Consider the following 23221-nt stretch of genomic DNA (forward strand, 5'->3'; position numbering starts at 1 on the left):
AGACTTGAAAACAGGTTGAAGAACTATCCTTTATTTATTTATTTATTTATTTATTTATTTATTTATTTATTTTTATTTATTTTTTTTTTTTTGCGGTATGCGGGCCTCTCACTGTTGTGGCCTCTCCCATTGCGGAGCACAGGCTCCGGACGCGCAGGCCCAGCGGCCATGGCTCACGGGCTCAGCCGCTCCGCGGCATGTGGGATCTTCCCGGACCAGGGCACGAACCCGTGTCTCCTGCATCGGCAGGCGGATTCTCAACCACTGCGCCACCAGGGAAGCCCAGAACTATCCTTTATTGACCATCATGAAAGAAATTATAGACATTTATACTGCTGACATTATTGATGTGAATGGTCCAAGGGATGTAAAAACCCAAACAACTGGAAATTGAAGTCCACGTACTTAATATACCTTGTGTTACTGAGTGGGGAGGCCTGAGTTCTGCTGTGGAATATTATTATTATTATCACACTTGCCCCATTCCTTTTGTGTTACCAGAATTATTTTTTCTTTTAGGAATTTCTAGATTAGGGTAGTGGCAATAAAAGTAACAGTTCATGTGTTTCTTGTTTGTTTATATGAGAATTAGTGAATAAAATAGTTTTTAGAATGCGGATTAAGAGCAAACTTCGGCTAATTTCAGAAATATATGACCTTTCTTTTTATCCCAGCCCGGAGAGCATGGGACTTCTTGACCCAGCGACCAGTGATGGGCGAGTTATTTTCTTCTTACCCTGGCAGAAGATGACTATCGCTGGCACCACCGACACTCCAACTGACGTCACACACCATCCCATTCCTTCCGAAGAAGACATCAACTTCATTTTGAATGAAGTGCGTAACTACTTGAGTTGTGACGTTGAAGGTAACTTATGCAGTTTATCCTCCCACTTTTATATCTCCCAAACCATTCCGGCTCTCACTGGGTAACTGCCATGTGTCCAGTCTGACTCGTCTTCACACCTGGCCGCCTCTGACTCTTATGTGCTGACCACTTCTTCTAGAAGGTTTATGAGGGCCAAGTTATAACACAATAGGAAGAAGTTGCCTTTTTTCCCTCTACTTTCCACATCCACGTGGAACACATACCGTCCTTTTCTGGTCCTTTCTAATGGCAAGATTGGAGTGCTATTACGGGAGCTCTAAACACCCATGCTCTTCCAGAAGAGTGTGAAATGTTTGCATCACTATTTAATTTCTAGAGCTTGGGAAGATCTGATTTACGGATCTTGGATATCCATAGGAAATAATTAATCAGAGAAATGAGAGGATAGAGGTATGTATTCTAAGAAATTTAGTGAGCTGTTATTTTGTGGAAACTGGAGTATTAACAGTGGATTTAGCTAAGAAGAATAAGTATACTTGTTTTAATTGAAAAAGCCAAAGTTTACTTCCTTCCAGTGCTAACCTGAGCATGCTTTCTTTTAACTTGGATGTCATAGCATTTTCTCCAGTGGACATAGATGGTAAAATGTATTTTTAAAAAATCCGTGCTAGTTTCAGAAGTTTCCCAACATTATTTCCTATCTCAGTTAATAGCTTCATGATCCAACTAGTCACCCAGGCTAGAAATGGCTTATCTTTGCTGATCCTTCTCTTTCCACATCCAGTCCAACTCCCATCAATGCTCACTCTGAAGTACCCTGTAAATCCCCTCTCACTTTCATTACTCTGGGTCACACCTGTGTCACTTTTCACTTAGAGTTGCATTGGCCCCCTAACTTGCTTCCATATATTAGGTCTCTGTCCCCACCCAGTCTGGTCCTTCCATCAGAACTCTCTAAAACACAGTTCTGATCATCACTTCCCTGCACAAAAATATCCCTTTGATATCTCATCATTAACTTCAGGAAAAATTTTAAACTATCTCATATGGAACCTAAGGCTTTCCACGACTTGTCTTTGCAGGTTTATATTCAACTACTCCACTTACGTGCATTCAATAGTTTAATCATATTGCATTACTTACTATTTCCAAATCAGGTCATGCACTTTTAAACCTTCATGCCTTGTTTACTTAGGTTGAAGTGTTGCTCTGGGATGTCTTTTCCCCCAGCTTCTCATTTTGGCAAAATACTATTCATACTTCAGAAGCCAGATATCTTTTGTAGTCCCCTAGAATGCTGGTCTAGTATATCACGACATCATACAATAGGTAATAGTCTAAGATATATTCTTACTTGGAGCTCCTTACGGGTAAGGATTCTTTATTCAGTTACAAGCTTGTCATATATCTGGTATGCCACTCATGATTGTTTTAAATCAAAATGAATTAGTAATAGGTGCTTTCAGGGTTTTTGATGCTGGTAGCAATTTGAAAATCTTTCTATATTTAAGGTAGAAAGTTTAAGATTTTTGAAAATAGTCTTCATCTCTTTATATCAGGAATCTCCTATAATGTTGGCTTCAATGGAGGACATGCAAAGACACAATTTTTGTCTTCAGGTCACTCACTAGCATCTATGAGTCCTTTTTCCCTAAAGAATTTTTTTCATTATGTGATCACACATTTACAGACAAACAAAATGCTTTAAAAAATGGTTTAGGGGGGCTTCCCTGGTGGCGCAGTGGTTGAGAGTCCACCTGCCAATGCAGGGGACGCGGGTTCGTGCCCCGGTCCGGGAAGATCCCACATGCCACAGAGCGGCTGGGCCCGTGAGCCGTGGCCGCTGGGCCTGCACATCTGGAGCCTGTGCTCCACAGTGGGAGAGGCCACAACAGTGAGAGGCCCGCGTACCGCAAAAAACAAAAACAAACAAACAAAAAAAAAATGGTTTGGGCTTCCCTGGTGGCGCAGTGGTTGAGAGTCCACCTGCCAATGCAGGGGACGCGGGTTCGTGCCCCGGTCCGGGAAGATCCCACATGCCACAGAGCGGCTGGGCCCGTGAGCCGTGGCCGCTGCGCCTGCGCGTCCGGAGCCTGGGCTCCGCAACGGGAGAGGCCAGAACAGTGAGAGGCCCGCGTACCGCAAAAAAAAAAAAAAAAAAAAAAATGGTTTAGGGGATTCTCCTAGTTTAATTGATTGATCCATATTGTATAGTTTTAGTTTCTTCTAATTTCAAATAATGGATGTAATTTTGAGTAGATTCTCTCTGGATAGCTATAATAGTAGTATAAATGTATTAAATGCATGTAATTGAAATCTGTGTGGCTAAATTTATACTCTTTCACACACAACACTCATAGTTGTTTAAGAAATAGTCATGCCCTGTTTAATATCCATACTTATGTACTCAAAATGCATTTCAATTTCAGCTTTTTTTTTTCACCTTTTGCAAAGTAGGAGGAGCTTCATCTGGGTATGATTGTATTTTAATGTATTGATTATTTTAAATGAATCCTGCTTCATTTCACATTTACCTGGGTATGATATTTGTTAAAAGTGGGTTTATATTGGGCCGTAAGAACAGGAAGTTTAGATTGTTAGAGCAAGAAATAAAATTAATTCAAGAGCAGAGAGCTATAGTTGACAGTTTCCAAATTCTTAAAGTTCAAATGCACTAACGAGAAATCTAACTGCTTATACGGGATGTGCTGGGAACAGGTGTAGGTTCCAAAAGGCTGCTGTGTCCATATCGTGGGTGGGGATTTCTATCAGTGAAATGAGCCTTGGACTGGAACAGAGACTGAGCCTGTACCCATCACTTTTAATCTGCCTATTAATAGGTAGGAGACTTGGGGGCTTTCCTGGTGGCCCAGTGGTTGAGAGCCCGCCTGCCTATGCAGGGGACACGGATTCGTGCCCCGGTCCTGGAAGATCCCACAGGCCGCGGAGTGGCTGGGCCCATGAGCCATGGCCGCTGAGCCTGCGCATCCGGAGCCTGTGCTCTGCAATGGGAGAGGCCACAGCAGTGAGAGGCCCGCGTACCGAAAAAAAAAAAAAAAAAAAAAAAAAAGTAGGTAGGAGACTTGGTAATACCACTGGGACCTGCTTGATCTATAGAGGTCTTTTCGGTTAACATACCTTTTGGTAGTCAGGTTAATTGGTGAAATTAACAAAGAGTTTTTGTCAGTTTTGATTTTTGGTAAAGCGGATTGAAATTAATATGTGAGCACTGTAAATCAGGCTTTTCCTCTGGTGCTCTCGGGACTCTTGAGATTACAAATTCTCCAGGTAGCAAATATCCAGGGTAAAAGCAGAAGTGACAGCTCTTTCATGTACTTCATTTATTTCCCTGTGCTCACCCTCTATCACACCTTTCTTACTTATCAACTTATCTTTTTAAAACCAATGAATCAGGGCTTCCCTGGTGGTGCAGTGGTTGAGAGCCCGCCTGCCAATTGCAGGGGACACGGGTTCGTGCCCCGGTCCGGGAAGGTCCCACATGCCGCGGAGCGGCTGGGCCCGTGAGCCATGGCCGCTGAGCCTGCGCGTCCGGAACCTGCGCTCTGCAACGGGAGAGGCCACAGCAGTGAGAGGCCCGCGTACTGCAAAAAAATAATAATAATAAAAAATAAATGAAAGCAGTGAATCAGCAATGATTCTTTATGGTTTCTTTTCATTCTTATTTCTACTGGACTGAAGGCCTCAGAGTATATGAGGAATTACCCTCAGTCTTGGTAGAGTGCTAGTTAGCTAGAGTATGTCTATATCTAAAGTAAAGACATTCAAATTTGTATTTTTTCCAAGGAAATTTGGTGAAACCCGATACTCTCTTTATACTGATGAAATGTGAAAGAGAAACTCAGCTTCAGGCACCATTCAGTTTTTTTGACTACATGCTGTTGCTACACATATTTTAATCTTTGCATTTGTCTGCAGTGGGTTATGCACGCTTTATTTTTTAAAACTCTACTGTTATTGAGCACTTTTTATGCTACACACTGTGCTAAGCATATTGCTTATATTATCTCTGATTCCTCGTAACAACCTTGTTAGTTTTATTTTGTAATTCCCATTTTATAGATGAAGAAACTGAGGCCCAGTAACTTTGTTTCCTTCCCATAGCTCATTCATGTTGCAGCCATGATATTGAATGCAAGTCAGTCTAGCTCTAATGCTTGTGCTTCTAAATATTATGCAGTATTCCAATTGGTAGTCCCGGGTTTGTCGCATGATGTGATATTATATCCACTAGGGAGTGGATTAAGCCTCTCAGTTCATTTCATGGAAGCTGCCAGACACCTTCAAAATGATAGTGACCTTTGCTCTCGACTGGCCTTATTTGGATTTGAATGTTAAAGTACAGGAGGTTTCATTTCTCATAACCAATCCCTTGGGCCAAGCAGTCTACTCTACAGATTTAAAAAATAAAAAAAATTTGTGTAGATCCTAGAGGAAATACTTTTGAAATGGTTTTTATTCACTAGGGTTGAAATAATCATTTTAAAAGGATTTATTAAGTGGATGAATAAGTAAAATTCTGACAACAGTTTCTGAGCCTCCCCAAATGGCTATATCCTTGAGGAAAAAAAAAAAGTGTCAAATCTTAACACTCCATGCTGTTCGCAGCGGCTGCCACACTTCTGCAAAATGCATCGGAACAATTCTGAAAAGCATTTTGCCTGTTGGGAATAAGACCATGTCTTCTTTTACGATTTAGAAAGCTTTCCATTCACAGGCTGAATTTTCTAGATTACTTGTTTGTTCTTTTCTGAAACGGGTAATTGATAGTTGTGCAGTGTGTATTGGGTTAGGAAGAAAAATGATCTTTTGAAAAATGTATCATTAAGTCCGCTGTGTAGAGGTTAATCAGAAGGACGCAGTGGCGAAACTAAGCTGTGACTTAAAGGGATTGAAGAAGACAGAAGATTTGCAGAGTGCTTTAGCCGTGTAGTTCTTCTGGAGTGCTTCTCTAAGCAGCTTCTCTAGTTGTACACAGGTTTTCACATATGCAATTAGTAGTGTTTATAGATTGCCTGTTATTCAATTAACAACGGAGCTGGCCATATCAACTCACTGCAGACCTGCCTTTTCACTGCCAGAGATTGTACCAGGGTTATCAACTTACACAGGCTTGGATGTCTTCCAGCTGTTTAATTATAGTGTCACGCGCTTTGCTTTTTCTAGTTTCATTAGTTTATAAATGTAATATGGTATCTTATTTCTGTGATTAACACTTCATTTCTGCAGGTCAAACATGCTGGTAGAGAAGGTATTGATTTCTGACACTGTTTCCCCTATGTTCACTTAGATATTTTCACATGCTTTTCATTGATTTTTTGAAAGTGGCAAACATGAGAAAGAGCACCCCAAAATGTAGGGCTAAACAGCTGATGTGAAGCAAAAGTGCACATTTAGCTCTTATATTGTTACTTCCTGTGGGCTCCATTTTCTATTAACTTTTTTTTTTTTTTTTTTCGTTATGCGGGTCTCTCACTGTTGTGGCCTCTCCCCTTGCAGAGCACAGGCTCCAGACACGCAGGCTCAGCGGCCATGGCTCACGGACCCAGCCGCTCCACAGCATGGCTCACAGACCCGTGTCCCCTGCATCGGCAGGCGGACTCTCAACCACTGCGCCACCAGGGAAACCCTCTATTAACTTTTAAAACCAACACTTGTCTTGTCAAGTTTTTAAGAATAAAAATATTAATTATAATTGGAAACAATTATACAGCACTTAGTCTTTTCAACCAGCTGTGAAAAATGTCTATTCAACTTTACTATTTATATTTTATTCTTTATATATTTTATACACTAAAACCTGAATGAGTTATTTATCAGGGTTGTAATAAAAATAATTATTAAACATGATGGTAGAAGGACTATTTTATTTCCTTACTATCCTTCTGAAAATATCGACAAGTACTTTTATACATTCTGGAGTACTCATGGGATTTTTAACATCTGGGTAGTTGGCACTTAAAAATCAGAGTGGCATGGATTTATATATACTACCAAATGTAAAATAGATAGCTAGTGGGAAGCAGCTGCATAGCACAGGGAGATCAGCCCGGTGCTTTGTGACCACCTAGAGGGGTGGGAGGGAGACGCAAGAGGGAGGAGATATGGGAACATATGTATATGTACAGCTGATTCACTTTGTTATAAAGCAGAAACTAACACACCATTGTAAAGCAATTATACTCCAATACAGATGTTAAAAAAAAAAAATCAGCTGGGTGAGCCACTCTCATAAGTGGTGTTTAATGAGAATTTTTCTCAACTTTAATAGTAGTGTTGTTTCCTGTCATCTTGTTTTATTAAAGTGTTCAGTTGTTTTAAAAGAGGATATCCAATTGTTTAAATATATAGTTATTAGAAACCTAAAGTCTAGCATGTTGACTCAGAGGCCAAAATATTATTGCTTTTGATTTTGTAATGTCAGCTCTTGTTTGATATAAAAAGTTCAGAGAATGTTTTAATATGCCATTTCATATTTATTGATCACAATACATGACTCCTACTTGGTACAGTATTTGAGGTACTGAGAAATACTAGAATTGACATTGCCGAAGACTTTCAACATGGTGAGGAAGATGCAACAGTAATGCCATTTTGTTTAGCTATCTTGATGGTATGAGGACCAGGAAAATCAAGATGAATCTTTGAGCTCTGAAGCATAAAATCCTTGAGTTGAGTTATTTTCTTCACGTGTTATACCATGGAGAGTTAAAGTAGGTGATGTTCACTGTCTACTCTTGGCTACAACCTAAATGATAGAACCGATTTCTGGGTAAGAACTTGAGGGTAGGAGTACCTAATTTAGTACAAATATTTTCATTTCTTTGAATTGATGAGATTAGTAGGAGGGGAGGATACTTTGAAATGGTAAATATGGAACATGTTATGACAATATAAAGTATTTTGAGGTGGGGTGTCTCATACTATTACAGCAGATTATATTCTCACAGACAAATTTCCCTGAAAGGATGCTCCATTGAAGACATGGGCAAGGTGGCCATGGGGGAAATACCCAGCTTGATGATCACAGGACAAGTCTGAGATCTACCACTTGGTGGTTTTAACTCTAGAACTGCCTTATGCAATATTATAGCCTGTACATGTGCATATCATGTGGCTATTTAAATTTAGTTAAAATGAAATAAAATTTGAAATTCAGTTTCTCAGTTGCATGGACCACATTTCAAGTGCTTAATAGCCTCATGCAGCTAGTGGCTAGTGAATCAGACAGTTTAGATACAGAACATTTCCATCACTGCAGAAAAGTCTATGGAGCAGTGCTGCTTTACAGAAGCTAGAGGTATTTACATAGACATTTAGAGAAGCACTCAATTTATTAGAGTCATTGAATCTGTATTTTTTGTTTTTTGTGATTGTACAATAAATAATGTATTATCATGTAAAAGAAGATCTCCAGATATAAGAAGCCTCAAGAGGTGATTAATTTAGTGATTGAGTAATGTCTTTAGCGAAGGGCCCTTATTTCTCTTCACTCCACCACCCCCCAGCTAAGCTTCATGCTATGGTTGTTTCCCCCATGGTTACAATATGGCTGCAGCAGTTCCTGGCAATTTTGGAAGGTTCTCTATGCTATCTGTCCACTGCTTTTGAATCTCTTTCTAAAGAGAATTTTAATTAGAGTTTGTTTAACAGTGCACAAGGTTTCCACTGTGTGTGAATAAGTAATAAAGAGAGAAACCTGTTAGTTTAGTTTGTTGCTGTCTTTTCTACAAGAGGTTAGAATTCATGTTGCATGTGTTTAGCTATGCTGTGCCCTGTGGGCCTAGTTTATAGCCATAGCCCTGACTGGTCATTACTTAATTTGGATGGTAGAGAGGTAAAAAGTGCTTTTATTCTTCAGCAGCAAATGGCATTTTGAATAATCCATAAAAATCATTAAATCTCAAGGTTGGGAGAAAACTGATAGATGATAGATCACCTGATCCAACCACACTTTAGTCTAATAACATAAAAATGCTGCAGGCTGTGAAGCCTGATTCATACTTGAAATATGATTTAAAATTTGATTATCCTTAAATGAATCTTTTTAAATAAATATAATCCCAACATTCATCTGATATAATTCTCAGGCCAAAAAGCTGAATGCTAAGATATCAAGCAAAATAAATTAAGGTTCCTGACATGTTATGAACTCTTCCTGCTAGTGTTTTCTTTTCTTTTTTTGAGTATCAATTTCAAAAGTAAGGATTAAAAATGGTATCAGTATACATAATGTTTTATTTAATTTTCCTCCATGAATGAAAAACTCAAGTGTTTTAGTTTGGTGTTTTCGTTTCAGACAGTACAGTTTCATAGACGTATTTTTCTGCCTGTTATACCAGAAAAGGTAAAGCATTTGCCACAAAGATTATTTGCATGTGCTTTAAATTTAGAAAGTCTAGTTTTCCACAGAATAATTTTAAGATCAGTCAGAAGGCTCTAAGAACTGAAACCAAATTCCTGATCAGCGTGGCCACCTAAGGAATTTCAGAGAACACACTCTGCAGACTTTGCAGTGACCACAATGACGTTCTAAGTGGTTGGCTAAGTTTTATTTTTGACTCTGAGGGCAATCTGAACTCTAGTGGAAAATAGTGGTAATTTCCTAGTTAAGCCTTTTGTAAAGATTAAAATACTGCATGATTTATGTTGAGGTTTTATAAGACTTTTGTGGAATTGTGTGGAGCAAGAATTAACCCCCATTCCATGGAGGCCATCAGAATTAAACATACTGAAGAGGATGCACCCTTCAAAGGGGCAGATCTAGGGATGGAATCCCTACATTGAGTTACCAGTTATCAAGACTGCAAGCCTTAGGCTTTCCTCACCAGTTTATGAGGTTTACTCTCCCTTTGTTTCAGATTCAGTGTTGGGATATGGGTTTGATTAAACACCCCCATAGAGGTGTATGGGTACCTCTTCTTTTGGATTACAGTCATGTTTAGAGTGTGGCCCTTAAGGAGCTAAGCTAAAATATGTCAGATTACCTTAGTTGAAGTTATCTTTACCAGAAATCATTTTTTCACTTGAGATCAAGATGGAGAGATTGTCATGCAGTATTACTTGTTTTTAGGATCTTTCCCCTGTACTTTTTTTTTCTTTTCTTTTCTTTTTTTTTGACTAGTCCAATATACCAGTCACATCAAAGAGTCTTTGTGACTCTTTACACAAGATTTAGCTAGATATATATTTAAGTACTTTTCAGAGTCTGCTGTGTCTAAATGTACAGGAGGTTCACTGTACAAGAACACAGGACCAAGGGGTGAGTGGGATCTGAAAACCTGACTGCCCTCTGCTCCTAATAAGTATCCTTGTCTTCCCTGAGAGGAGATAGCAAGATATACTCTAGGGCGAAATGTAACAAGTCATGTCTTTTGGTTTGTTTTTATTTTGTTTCTGCTTTGTTGTTGTTCTTTGTAACTACTGCAGACTGTCCCAGCTGAGGGTTGCTAACATTTGTTTCTTTTGTTTCCTCTTTGGGACCCATGTCAGTGATTTTCCAGTTCTTTACTTTTTTCGTCCAGGTTATCTTTGTAACAAAACAATTCTTTGAGTTTGTCTTGTAACTTACCCACTCATTTAGTTCTTATATTTAACCATATTCCCTCCCTTTAAAAGTACATATTCATGTGTTCCTTTTACTGAACTCTTTTCTGCTTTCTAATCATTTTAGTTTTGTTGAGACGTCTTTGAGTAATCCTCTTAACCCTTGGCATTGATCCTTCCCAGTAAGAAGAGGGGATGTCCTGGCAGCGTGGAGCGGTATTCGCCCCCTTGTTACAGATCCCAAGGCTGCAGATACACAGTCCATCTCCCGAAATCACGTCGTGGATATCAGTGAGAGCGGCCTCATCACTATAGCAGGTATGGCATATTACCTTGTTGTTTGGGTGTGCTTTATATCTAAAGCAGCTTGAGTTAAATTCTCATACCAGAATCCCTTTTAATGCTAAAGAACAGGGACTTTTTTTTTTTTTTATGATTCTGAGTAAAATCTTATGCATTGCTTTGCCACATTTGTTATAAACAACAGGTGAATTTTGTTATTACTAAGTTGATAAATGGTTAATTATAAGAAAAACAAGGTGTGGTAACCTAGTGAATTATTTATCAATGTATTTGTAGGTGGAAAGTGGACAACCTATCGATCTATGGCAGAAGATACCATAAATGCTGCAGTCAAGACCCACAATTTGAAAGCAGGACCAAGTAGAACAGTTGGGCTTTTCCTTCAAGGGGGCAAAGATTGGAGCCCTACACTCTACATCAGGCTTGTCCAGGATTATGGACTTGAAAGTGAGGTGGGCATGCATTGTCACATCATCTTACTCTTGACCTAATCTCACTGTTGCCAGTAACAGAATCGGCAACCATGTGGCCTCCATGATTTCGAGTTTCCCGTTGCTGGGTTTGTTTCTGCCTGTGTACTGTGTGGGAGTATGGGAGAAAGCACTTTTTAGGTGCTTTAGTCACCTAAAAAGCAATGCACGTTTTGGTTTCTGTTTTATAATCTGGAGTTTGTTTGTCTTGTTCCTAGCAGACAGGACCTCCCAAATTCTTTCTGTCTCGAGCATAAGGAAGGCTGTTCTTCAGATGTGATATCTGGAGCAGAATGAAGCTGAATCTTCATCAGTCACTGATACAGTAATACATGTGTAGTAGCATTAGTGCTGGCCTAGGCATTCAGAGCCAAAGTATTTTCCTCCCACGAAATCAAAATCTAACACTCTCCTAGGATTTTTAGTTACAGGCTGTAAGAAAAAAAAAAAACCAACAAATTGACAAGATAAGCATGTACATTGTTTTGCTTTGTACCTAGAAGCTATTGATATTCAGAGAACCTGCCTGATGCAGTTTTGTTTCCTTAGGTAGCCCAGCATCTTGCTGCCACCTATGGTGACAAGGCTTTTGAGGTGGCCAAAATGGCAAGCGTGACGGGAAAGCGGTGGCCCATTGTCGGGGTGCGTCTTGTGTCAGAATTTCCGTACATTGAAGCAGAGGTATGTGAATGGCCATATGCAAATTTCCTGTCTGCCAGGGGATACCTTTCATCTGTTCACTTTTCATCCTCTTTAGAAATAATATATAGCTAAGTTTTAATGTGCATACATCAGCTAAAACGTGGAGTAAAACGTCTGCCCAGCACAGTTCCTTTCATTTACAAAATTTTAATTTCAACTCTGAAGTGATATCGATAGTGGTAACAATAATAATAGAAAATATGGATTTCTTTCTCCTCCGTGGAGCTATCTCAAATCTTACTGATTCACTGTTGTTTGCACCTTTTGAGAACTTGTAGCTCCTCAAGTTTGTACCACTCATGCACTGCCTGATGCCATTATCTTGACTTGACACTTTATATTCATTTATAATCCACTACGCTTTAAAAACATGGGTGTCCAGTAAGCATTTTGTTGTTGATTGAAGGCAAGACTTCTGTCATCTGATTACTCGGAGACAGAAAACTTTGGATAGCCAAAAGAGATGAGATCATAACTTTTTTTTTTTAATATCTTTTTTGGACTATAATTGCTTTACAGTGTTGTGTTAGTTTCTGCTGTATAACAAAGTGAATCAGCTATATGCATACGTATATCCCCATATCTCCTCCCTACTCAGTTATGTAAATTAACATCCATGTCATGTATGAACAACGAGGTGATTACCGTGGATGGTAAATGAAAAGTGATGCAATTTACAGGTTTGCACCAGGTTCTATTCAAGGAGAAGGCATAAACTCTTATCCAAATTGTCCCAATTTCCAAATCTTCTTTGGCAGGCAGATGGGGAACTTGTATGATGTCACTATGTATCATGCCTGCTAAAGAACCAGAGTATGTAAAGAAAAAGGTCACTTTTGCTAAGCATGAATTTTTTAAGTGAAGCTTTATTCCCCCCTTTTAAAAAATGGCCTAAATTAATAATTTTACTTTAATTCAAACTCAGGTGAAATATGGGATTAAGGAGTATGCCTGCACTGCAGTGGATATGGTTTCACGTCGTACTCGCCTGGCCTTTCTAAATGTCCAGGCAGCAGAGGAGGCCCTACCCAGGATTGTTGAACTCATGGGCAGAGAACTGAGCTGGGGTGATTCTAAAAAAAAGGTATTGTATAGAAGTCTTTAAAACCAGTTTCCATTATGGACATGCAATGTCTTAATCTGTTAGTAGAGGCTAGCATAGTTTTTGATGGTGACTTTAAATTGCCTGCCATTTTCTGCATGTGTGTGTTTAACACTGCTAGAACTTAGGAAACTGGAAAGATATTCTTCTTACAAATATCTTCTTTTAACAAATTCTTGTGACAAACATCCTTATAACCAAATATTCTTCCTGGTTGTTTTTGGAAAATCCCTTATAGAAAAATGTCCTCAAGTTTGTGGTCGTAATTCCTGAAAAAGGAAGATAGTAACAACTGTGGGTAGAACCTTTTCTGGTTTTCACTGAAAACATTATTAGAATGTATTCTACAGTGAAATTCACACTCCTGCAAGGTTGCCTTTGGTAGGAAATTGTGGTTTTATGGCCTGACCACTAAATGCTTATTGATTTGTGTCATTTGAAATTTTATATTTATATCCAAATTAAAAAAAGAAAGTCAGCGATCCTCAGATGCCCACATATACAGCCCTGGGCTTCTTGTAATAAACAGAAGACCGTCATGATTTTTAATTAAACCAAGCTATTGTGATGCGCAGAGGCATTTTCATGTATTCATTCAGAAAATACTCTGTGTTCATTGGTTTAGTTCCTGCCTCCCCCGCCAAGTCTTTCTTGAACCCATTGCATGTAGGCTCTTTCATGGCCACTTAGCTGTAGTGGCTCTGGTCACACTCCCCAGACACCTGCATGTTGCTCAACGTGCTGGTCAGCTCTCATCATCCTTTTACTCAACCAGTTCGTGGCCTTGACACAGTTGATTCCTCCCTCCTTCCTGAACACTACCTGTCTGAGTCTACTCAAGCTGCTGTAACAGGACACCACAGGCTGGGTGGCTTAAATAACAGACATTTATTTCTCACAGTTCTGAGGCTGGAAATCTGAGATCAGAGTGCCTGGTGAGATGGCTGGGTTCTGGCGAAAGCCTTCCTCCTGGCTTTGAAACAGATGCCTTCTGGGGGACACAGAGAGACAGAGAGAGCCCTTGCTGAGGGTGCTAATCCCAATGAGGTTTATCTAAAGCTAGTTACCTCCCCAAAGCCCCATCTCCGAATCCCATCACATTGGAGGTTAGGCTGTCAGCATATGAATTTAGGGGGACACAACTCAGTCCACAGCACCATCTCTCTCAGATCTCCTCCTGCCTTCCTCAAACTACTGCCATTACTGACCTCTCCATGTCGTAAATACCTTTTCCACTCTTTGGCTGCTTGGGCCTAAATCTTATGTTGATACTTGATCTAAGCCCATCCTCAAACCTTGTCATACTTGTCTTCAAATAATGGCTTGAGTTCAACCCTTTCTTAACTGCTGTCACCCTGAGTCAGGCTATCAGCATCTCTTACATGGATTATTATAACAGGAGCCCTCTGTAACCTGGCCACCACCTTTCTGATCCTCCTCATTTTTCTTCCCATTTATTCACTCTCTCCAGCCCGCAGGTTGAGTTGCTTTTCTTTATTCAAGCCCTACTGATCCGTCTCCCTGGAATGCTCTTCCCTAGATGTCCTCATGGCCTACTCCCTCACTTCCTCCTGGTCTCCACTCCAGGGAGGTCTCTCTTCACTGGACTGAATAAAAGAGTAGCCCCCAATCCGAATGGCATCTTCTACTCCTTCCTTTATTTTTCTCTTTAGCATCAATTCTCATTTGACATACCATGCATTTAGTTTATTTACTGTCAGCCTCACCTCCCGCAAGTAAGCTTCCCAAAGGAAGGGATGTGATCTGTTTTGTTTCTGTACCCTCAGTGCCTGGCATATAAAAAGTCCTAAATAGTATGTATTGAATGAGTGAATGAACATTATTGAGCATGTATGTCACATGCTGAAGGTGTAAGGAAGGACCGGGCATAGGTCTTGTCCTTAAAGCGTTTTCCATGTAGTGGAGATTCCTGAAGATGGTTACATATTTGTCACCTGGGAATGGTAGGGAAAAAGGCAGATTTTCAGGCTTGACTATCAGAGTCTTCAGGGGTGAAACCATGGCCCTACATTTAACATTTTCTCCTCCAGTAATTTTAATGCCAGGTATGTAGTGTACTGAAGGTAGAAATCACTGTTTGAAAAGAGTTCCTTAATCCTATCACAACGCTGTCAGGCATAACCTTTACCCTCATTTTATAGTTGAGGAAACAGACTTAGGGAGAAAGTCCCCATGAGAGTTCATACAACTAGTAGGTTGTGGAACTGGGATTGAAACCAGGTGTTCTGATCCCAGAGCATACCCTTTTCCCACCCCACCCTGTTGCCTTTGCATTGGCCGGACTGGTTTATAGCTCTTCCTGTTTTGAGTTTTGGTTTGGCCAATTAAAGCTATATACTGGGGAGTGGTGGTGGTGTGATGAATTGGGAGACTGGGATTGACATTTATACACTAATGTGTATAAAATAGGTAACTAATAAGAACCTGCTGTATAAATAAAATAAAATAAAATAAATAAATAAATAAATAAAGCTATATACTGAGGCAACACAAGAATGAAACTTACTCTTGTGCTACTGCCAATCATTTTTTACCATATAGAAGGACTGGCGATAATGTGTTCCTGTAAAAATTATGGTTGAAATGATCTGAATATGCAGCAAGGTACTTTGTGCCAGGAATTCAGGCTGTAGGAGGTAAGAAGGAGGAAGAAAATTCTGTAAACTGCTTGTGTTCAGCCCTCTCATGGAAACTAGATTTAACTTCAGTTTAGATTTTATGAGCAGATATGTACTCAGAAATATTCTCCCATCCCCCTTAACAAACAAAATAACAGAAATAAAAGACCTAAAGTTATTACTCAGTATCTGAGACATAGGAGTATTAATGAGAACTGTGGACAGTCTAGAGAGAACAAAGGAGAGGGAAAAAAGAATTAAAGGTTAGAAAGCTGGACTTCTGAGAAAAGGTTAAAAGCATTGGGATTACTTAACCTGAAAAAGTGAAAGAGGAACAAGGTGATAAATAACTCTGTAGATGAATTGTGGTTGTTTTTACCAGTCAATACTTAATGAGTGACTTGTATACTGAGCATTATACCAAATATTTTAGGGGAATAATAAATAGCTCATAGTTTCAGGGATCTTCAAATTTAACTGAGTGGTTACAACACATGTATACCTCAGAAATGTGTGTATATTTTCCAAAATTTATAGAAAGATTTAGAAAACTGTTACTCAAGACCAAAGGCAGCCAACTTGGAAGAAATGGTTAGGGAGGAAGGCGTTGTCTAGGGGACTTGGGGACTGACAGAGGAGTTGGTGAAGACATTTAGAGAATGTGTCATTGTCAAGTTGTGTTTTACACAATTATATAATTTAATACATAATTATAAATAAATATCAATATATAACATCAGTGAAAAGATGACTACATGGTCAAAAGAGTTTGGGAAATTCTGAGTTAAACAAATGAAACCATTTTCTTTAATGCAGATAATTTGGTGCCTTTAAAATGCTTATGTGCATTGTCAGTTTCCAAAAGACAATTTATTTGGAGACAGACCCAACTCTCACTTGTTGGAAGGGCTGGTAGCAAGGGAAACGAGTATTGCTTTAGGATGTATTTTGGGAAATGCTGCCGTATTATTTGGTAAGGTAGGCTTTATAACCTTCAGACAAAGCATGCATTTCATTGAGAGACTTTAAAGAGAAGACCACTCGAGTAGATTGAGGGTGTCTCACAAAAAGAAATTATTTCAAAATTGATTCCAGCAAGGAGAATAAAGGGGAAGCAAGTGAAGAAATGGAGTGACTGTGGACAAAGCAAGCTAATAAGCACCAAATATCACACAGATGGAAGATACATACTCAACAATGAAAGGGTATCCAGGACTCATAAGGATGTGTATGAACAGTGTCAGGAATTGGCTGAGTGTTGGCAAAAATGCTAAAAACACCAAAAATAACTGTTAAAAATGGAAAAGAGGGGCTTCCCTGGTGGCGCAGTGGTTGAAAGTCCGCCTGCCGATGCAGGGGACACGGGTTCGTGCCCCGGTCCGGGAAGATCCCACATGCCGCGGAGCGGCTGGGCCCCTGACCCACGGCCGCTGAGCCTGCGCATCCGGAGCCTGTGCTCCGCGACGGGAGAGGCCACGACAGTGAGAGGCCCGCGTACCGCAAAAAAAAAAAAAAAAAAGAAAAGAATGCAAGTAAGGCCTAACCTAGGTCATTGCTCAAGGTGACTAGCAACAAATCCTTGACTGCCGGAGAAGGGAGAGAACCTTTCAACTCATAGTTTAATACCAGTTTGTTTTTCTTTTTTCCCTTTTTGTCAGGGAGAATGATTTTCATTGTGAGAAGAGCAAAATAAATATTGGTAAGAGGAAATAGACATTCTAATAGGTGGCTGCTCTAAATGAGTTTGTATGCCAACCCAGAAATGTTATACTTCAGGGTACTCAGAGAATTTGCAGATGGGATTTATTTAACTACTGTTGAGCTTTAAAATATTACGGCAATATGGCAAGTAGGAAGAGCACCAGAAGACAGAAGGTAGGCAAATGTAGTGCCGCTTTCCAAAAAGGGAGAAGGGGAGGAAATATAGTTTGTAACCTATAAATTAGTGGTCTTGGCATTGGTCTTGGGCAGTTTTCTAGGTTATGGCATTTTAAGTTTGTTTTATCAGCATTTAGCAAGAAGTAGTGATCACTGGAAGGTAGTAAGAAATCATTTCAGACATATTTTCTTTTCAGAAAGAGCAACAAGTTTGTTAGATCCAGGAAATGTTATAGACATAATGTATTCGGATTCCATGAAGCATTTTATGAAGCCCCATGTGATATCTTCTAAAATTGGTGGATTTGTAACCAGTCAAATGATCACTGTCCTCAGAAGAGGTCTTTGATAGCAGGCCATGAGGATTCTGTCTTTGGTCTTGACCTAGTCTACTGTGGTTCAAGTGCCTAGATTACGACATTGATGGCATGCATCTTTGGTGTACCTGTAAGGAACTGGAGGGAGAGTGAATGTTTGGTGACAACTTGAAGCAAGGGGTGAGATTACATTAGGTATAATTTAATAGACATAAATGGCAAACCTTGCATTAGGTAGAAAAACAACTCCATCCATTCATGATAGGTTTGACAAGACTTTAACAGTAGTACATGCAAAAAAGAAATATGATTTTCGTTAACTGTGAATGCACAGCAGGTAACAGTGGATCATGGCTGCCCCCAAATGCAATTACAGTCTTAGGCTGCCTAATAGAAATCATATCTCTAGATTGATGAAGGTGATAGTTACTTCTTTCTAGGTACTTTCCAGATCTCTACTGGAGTATTATGTTGTGTTCTGATCATTTTATTATATGACAGACTAGTTGTGGTTTGGGAGAAATTATTCAGCATGATGATGGGATTTAAAATCATGTCTCATGCAGGAGAGTAGTTCTAGACTTAAAGAAAGTTCTTAAAGAGGAAAGCTCTATCCTTAGATATTTGTTGTGATGTGATACAGGAAAAAATAACTTAGACTTTATAAAACATTACTGTAAGGGGAGGGGGTGGTGGTGGTGGGATGAATTGGGAGATTGGGATTGACATATATACACTAATATGTATAAAATAGATAACTAATAAGAACCTGCTGTATAAAAAATAAATAAAATAAAATTCAAATATTAAAAAAAGATAAAGAGATTACAAACTGTGTATTACCCCACCATTTTGCATGTCCTTACATTGCATTTCCACATATTTATATATGTACATACTATATCTTGAAGATAAAGCTTGAATCCTACTCTACAAAAAAATATATATATATGTATAACAGAGTCACTTTGCTGTACAGAAGAAATTAACACAACATTGTAAATCAACTGTACTTCAATAAAATTAAAAAAAAATAAACTCTCACTTTCCTTCCATGGAATTTCATTGAAAACAATCCCTCCCAACTTAAAAACAAACAAACAAAAATTACTGTAAGAAAGTTGTACTAATCCCAAACAAATTCTAAGAATTGCAGAGATTGGTTTAACCTCAGCATAAATATTTTTAGCAGTTGGAGTCTTCCCTTTATGAGCTGCTTTCAGTGGAACTGAGTTACCTCCCTATTGCTAGAGCTCTTCTTTAGATGGAGACCTCATGCTTCTATTTTTGGAACGTTGTAAAGGAAATGTGGGGTTAGGGAAGTACTTTGGGTGACTTCTAGGGAAAAAAGCCCTTTCAGCTTTAAATTCCATGATTCCTTGCTTGGTATGGAGTATGGATAAATTACATAGGTAATAAAGGGACATGACTCGAGGAAGAGCTTGTTCTTGGAGGGAAGTATCAGAGATGCCACTTCCAAGGAGATGAACACTGAACCAGTTTTATAGAAAATGACTGGGCAAAATTGGTGCAATAGAAGAATAATTTTATTTATAACTGTTGGATTTTCCTGTGTGAAGAGAGTAATCTGCCAGTGAAGAATGCCCTTGGTGACTTCAAAGGCAAGTTTTATGTATACCTTATATATCATGTATATGTGTGTGAGTAATAAAATAAATATTTTATGTTATATATAATAAAATAAATATATAATATAATAAACATATAAAATAAAATAAAATTCCTAATGTTCTTACATAGCAAAATGAAAAGTTAGAAATGCTAAAAAGTTCTCTCAGCTAATATATATATATATTATATATATATATATATATATATATAATATATATATATTTGTTTTAAAATATATATGTCTCCTAAGAGAAAGGAAAGTAGGAAGGGAATAATCTCAGAAAAAAATTTATCTTCCAAAGAAAAAGGAGCAAAGGGACTTGTCACTGACATAAACAAAGAAATATAAACGCATTTCCTGCAAGAGTATGTGCCATTGTTTTATTTTCCTTGTTTCATTTTGCACTGGCACTATTCTGCAGGCCAGAATTTGGGTCTACAAATTGATTTAGTCAGATCCTTTGAGGGGAAGTCTGAGGAATTTAAGACTTGTGTTCATAAGCATTTTCTATGTTATACTGTATAACAATTTCCGAAGCTCACTGGTCTGCCATAGCAAGCACTTACTTTTCACTCATATTACCTGAAGACTTGCATGTTAGCTGCTGTGGCTCTTCTTCATATTTCAGATTGGCTTCAGATCTCTCTGATTCATGCCCTTATGGTACAGGAGCAAGAGAGGCTAAGCAAAACTGTGCAATTTTGTCTAAAGCTTTTGCTCAAAACTGGCATATATTATATCCATTCATGTGCCATTGGCCAAAGTAAATCACATGTCCAGACTCACATCAGTGGGGTTGAGAAGTATACTTACGGGGGGAGAAGTGTGTGTGTGTGTGTGTGTGTGTGTGTGTGTGTGTGTGTGTGTGTGTGTATGAGAGGAAAGAGATATTTGTGAACAATATATAGCACAATAGAGTCGTTTTGGAATTTCTTAGTTTGGAGACTGGCGTGATGAAATCTAAGAAAGACAGTGTTCTCAGCAATAGGTAGTATCAGTTGAGGCTGAGATCATTGAAAACAGGAAGAGTAACTATTCAATAGAATAGCTTGTTTCTTCTCCTGACTCTCTAACTTCCACCCAACTACCAGCATCCTAGTGACAAAATTTTAGAATTAGTTAACCCCATGATGTCTGTCTTGGTACCGCATGCCACATTGTAATCGTTGTTCAAGTCCTGGATGTCTTCTTCACTTTTAATTGCTCTTTTGTCACCAAATCACCCATAGATTTTGCTAGTCGATACTGTGGAAGAATATTCAGCAGTAAAAAGAAACAAAATATTAAAACATGCAACAACATGAATGACTCTCAGAATTGTCATGCTATATGAAAGTAGTCAAACACAGAAGACTACAAAGTATATGAACACTTTCATATGAAATTCTGGAAAAAGCAAAACTCTGGTGACAAAATCAGATCAGTGGCCTGGGGCTAGAGGTCAGGGGCAGGAATCGATTGCAAATGGGAATAAGGAAGCTTTTTAGCGGGACAGAAATGTTCTGTATCTTGATCGTGGTGGGATATACATGGAACTGCATACCCCAAATAGGTGAATTTTATTGAATAAAATTACACTTCAGTAAAACTGGAGGAAATACAAAATTGACCTGGCCAGAAAAATGAAGATGAGCTTTCATTTTAGAAAATCGAGTGGAAAAAAAAAGGAAGAAAAAAATCAATAATTCTTTCAACTTTGTGTGTGTCTGTGTTTTAGGAAGAACTTGAAACAGCCAGGAAGTTTCTGTATTATGAAATGGGCTATAAATCTCGATCAGAACAGTTAACAGATCACTCTGAAATTAGCCTACTGCCTTCAGACATTGACAGGTACTTCTAATAAGTTTCTGTATCTCTCTTTTTTTGTCTTCACTTATCTAAGTATATTTTTCCATTATTCAATGTTGTGTTCCAGGTACAAGAAGAGATTTCATAAGTTTGATGCAGACCAAAAAGGCTTTATTACCATTGTTGATGTTCAGCGTGTATTAGAGGTAATATTTTTGTTGTTGTTCAATAGCTTTGATAGCAGAAGAATATAAAGATTATACTAGATAATTTTTTTCTCATCTAGTGCTTTCTATAAGTAATATTTCTCTCTGAATTTTTGAAAGGCTGGTAACATTGATAAAGTGATATGCATAATTTCTAATGAAACTTCATTATTTTGTGCTTTCCTTTTACTTAGAGTATCAGTGTCCAAATGGATGAAAATACACTACATGAAATTCTGAATGAAGTAGATTTGAATAAAAATGGACAGGTTGAACTCCATGAATTTTTGCAGGTGAGTTGTGGTGAAAGGAAACAAGTGTATTTGCTTTTTATCTATTGGTCATCAATTTATATTCAGGAATGGATTTTGAAGTCCACACAGTTGTCACCTCATTCTGAAAAAGAAGAAAGCTTGAAGCCAGCAAAGGTTGATATGTCTGCCCTTAAGGATAAGGCTTTATGTGGTGCATGTTCTTTTGCTTTTTATAAGACACATTCTGTTGCACTGGGCAATTTAGATTAAGTCTAAGTTAATTATGGCTTAAAGGACTAAATCAGAAGTGTGCTTTATAAAGAGTATGCCGTGGGATACCACCACCGGACTCTTCTTTACTTCTAACGTGGAAAGTATATTTTTCATCGAGGAAGTTTAAAGAAATCGGAGTTGTATTCATTTGAGAATCATATTCACTTGAGAACCCAACATGCAATGATTATATTCTTAGAGTAGAATGAACCTGAAAAGCAAAAGAAAGGAAACCTATGTTCTGGGGTCAAGACCATGTAATTCAAGCATTTCTATTTCTAATTTTCCACTTACTCAAGGCTCAGTTGTGTAATCGTAACCAGGAAGGAAGCAAATTTTGTACTTTAACTTCATACTGGATGCTACACATCATTCCTCAAAGTTCCTTAAAAGAAAGAAACTCAACAAACCTATACATTATTTGTAACTGTCCATAGGACTCTGCTCTTAAGAAGAATGTATTGGTTTCCAAGCAGCCAGGTTTTTTCTGTACTGCTTCTTGGGCAGGTATTTCAAATGAATGCCAGGTCTTGCTTGCACCATGGCAATGATGAATGCTGAACATGAAATAAATTAATGCTGGGGATTTTGGTCAATGTCAGCCCTTTCTTCACTGTGTCAAGTTAAACAAACAAGATCAAGGCAAAGGAAATGGTAATTGTCTCTCTGGAGATGAGCTGCAGATAAGAGCATTGTTGAATCTAAATGCAGAAAATTTTCACAGGTTGTGTCCAGCATTACAAAAAAGAATGTTTAGTTCTTTAGCTTACTGTTTAACTAAGTGGACATTTGCAATTGAGTATAAAACGTATGCTTGAGAATTAGAAACCATTTCATACATTTTTAGTCTGCTTTTTTCTGTGAGAAGAATTTTTTGTCAGTCTCAGGATTTTAGAAAACTTTTCTTCAGATAAATAGTTAATGCTTCATTTCATATATGTAGTAAATAAACAACAGCATTTAGGATTCAGGACCTGGGGTCTTAGAAACAATGAGTCTAATTTTATGGCTATGCTATGTGGTTTGGGTGTTAAGTAATTTTCTTGAGTGCAATAGAGTTAAACACGTAGAAAATAATTTACACAATCTGCAGGCTTTCTTGTAGAGTCCTTTTAATAATTGAATATTTCTTGTCCAATTCTAAATGAAAGAGACTATTCATGCTTTTACTAAGTACAAATACACAGTGTAATTTTCAACTTCAAAATGCTGACAATATTTTTATGAGATATATTCACACCCACATACTATTTTTTTCTCGTA

At 38.4% G+C, this 23221-nt stretch overlaps 1 protein-coding gene across 9 annotated transcripts in view; it reads left to right on the forward strand.

Annotated features, from left to right (window-relative positions):
- Positions 1–23221, forward strand: part of GPD2 (glycerol-3-phosphate dehydrogenase 2) — a 149532-nt gene that overhangs the window by 108367 nt on the left and 17944 nt on the right. For all 9 annotated transcript variants that reach the window (XR_010839119.1, XR_010839118.1, XM_067026058.1 and 6 more), the window contains 8 exons: positions 675–868; positions 10577–10711; positions 10973–11148; positions 11716–11847; positions 12794–12952; positions 21155–21267; positions 21353–21431; positions 21626–21724. Coding sequence is in view for 7 of the 9 variants with exons in the window: in XM_067026058.1 (XP_066882159.1) it covers positions 675–868; positions 10577–10711; positions 10973–11148; positions 11716–11847; positions 12794–12952; positions 21155–21267; positions 21353–21431; positions 21626–21724 (1087 nt within the window). In the remaining 2 variants the exon portion in view is untranslated. The remainder of the gene's footprint in view (positions 1–674; positions 869–10576; positions 10712–10972; positions 11149–11715; positions 11848–12793; positions 12953–21154; positions 21268–21352; positions 21432–21625; positions 21725–23221) is intronic.

Source organism: Kogia breviceps, chromosome 2 (assembly GCF_026419965.1).
Source record: "Kogia breviceps isolate mKogBre1 chromosome 2, mKogBre1 haplotype 1, whole genome shotgun sequence".
Lineage (NCBI taxonomy): Eukaryota > Metazoa > Chordata > Mammalia > Artiodactyla > Physeteridae > Kogia > Kogia breviceps.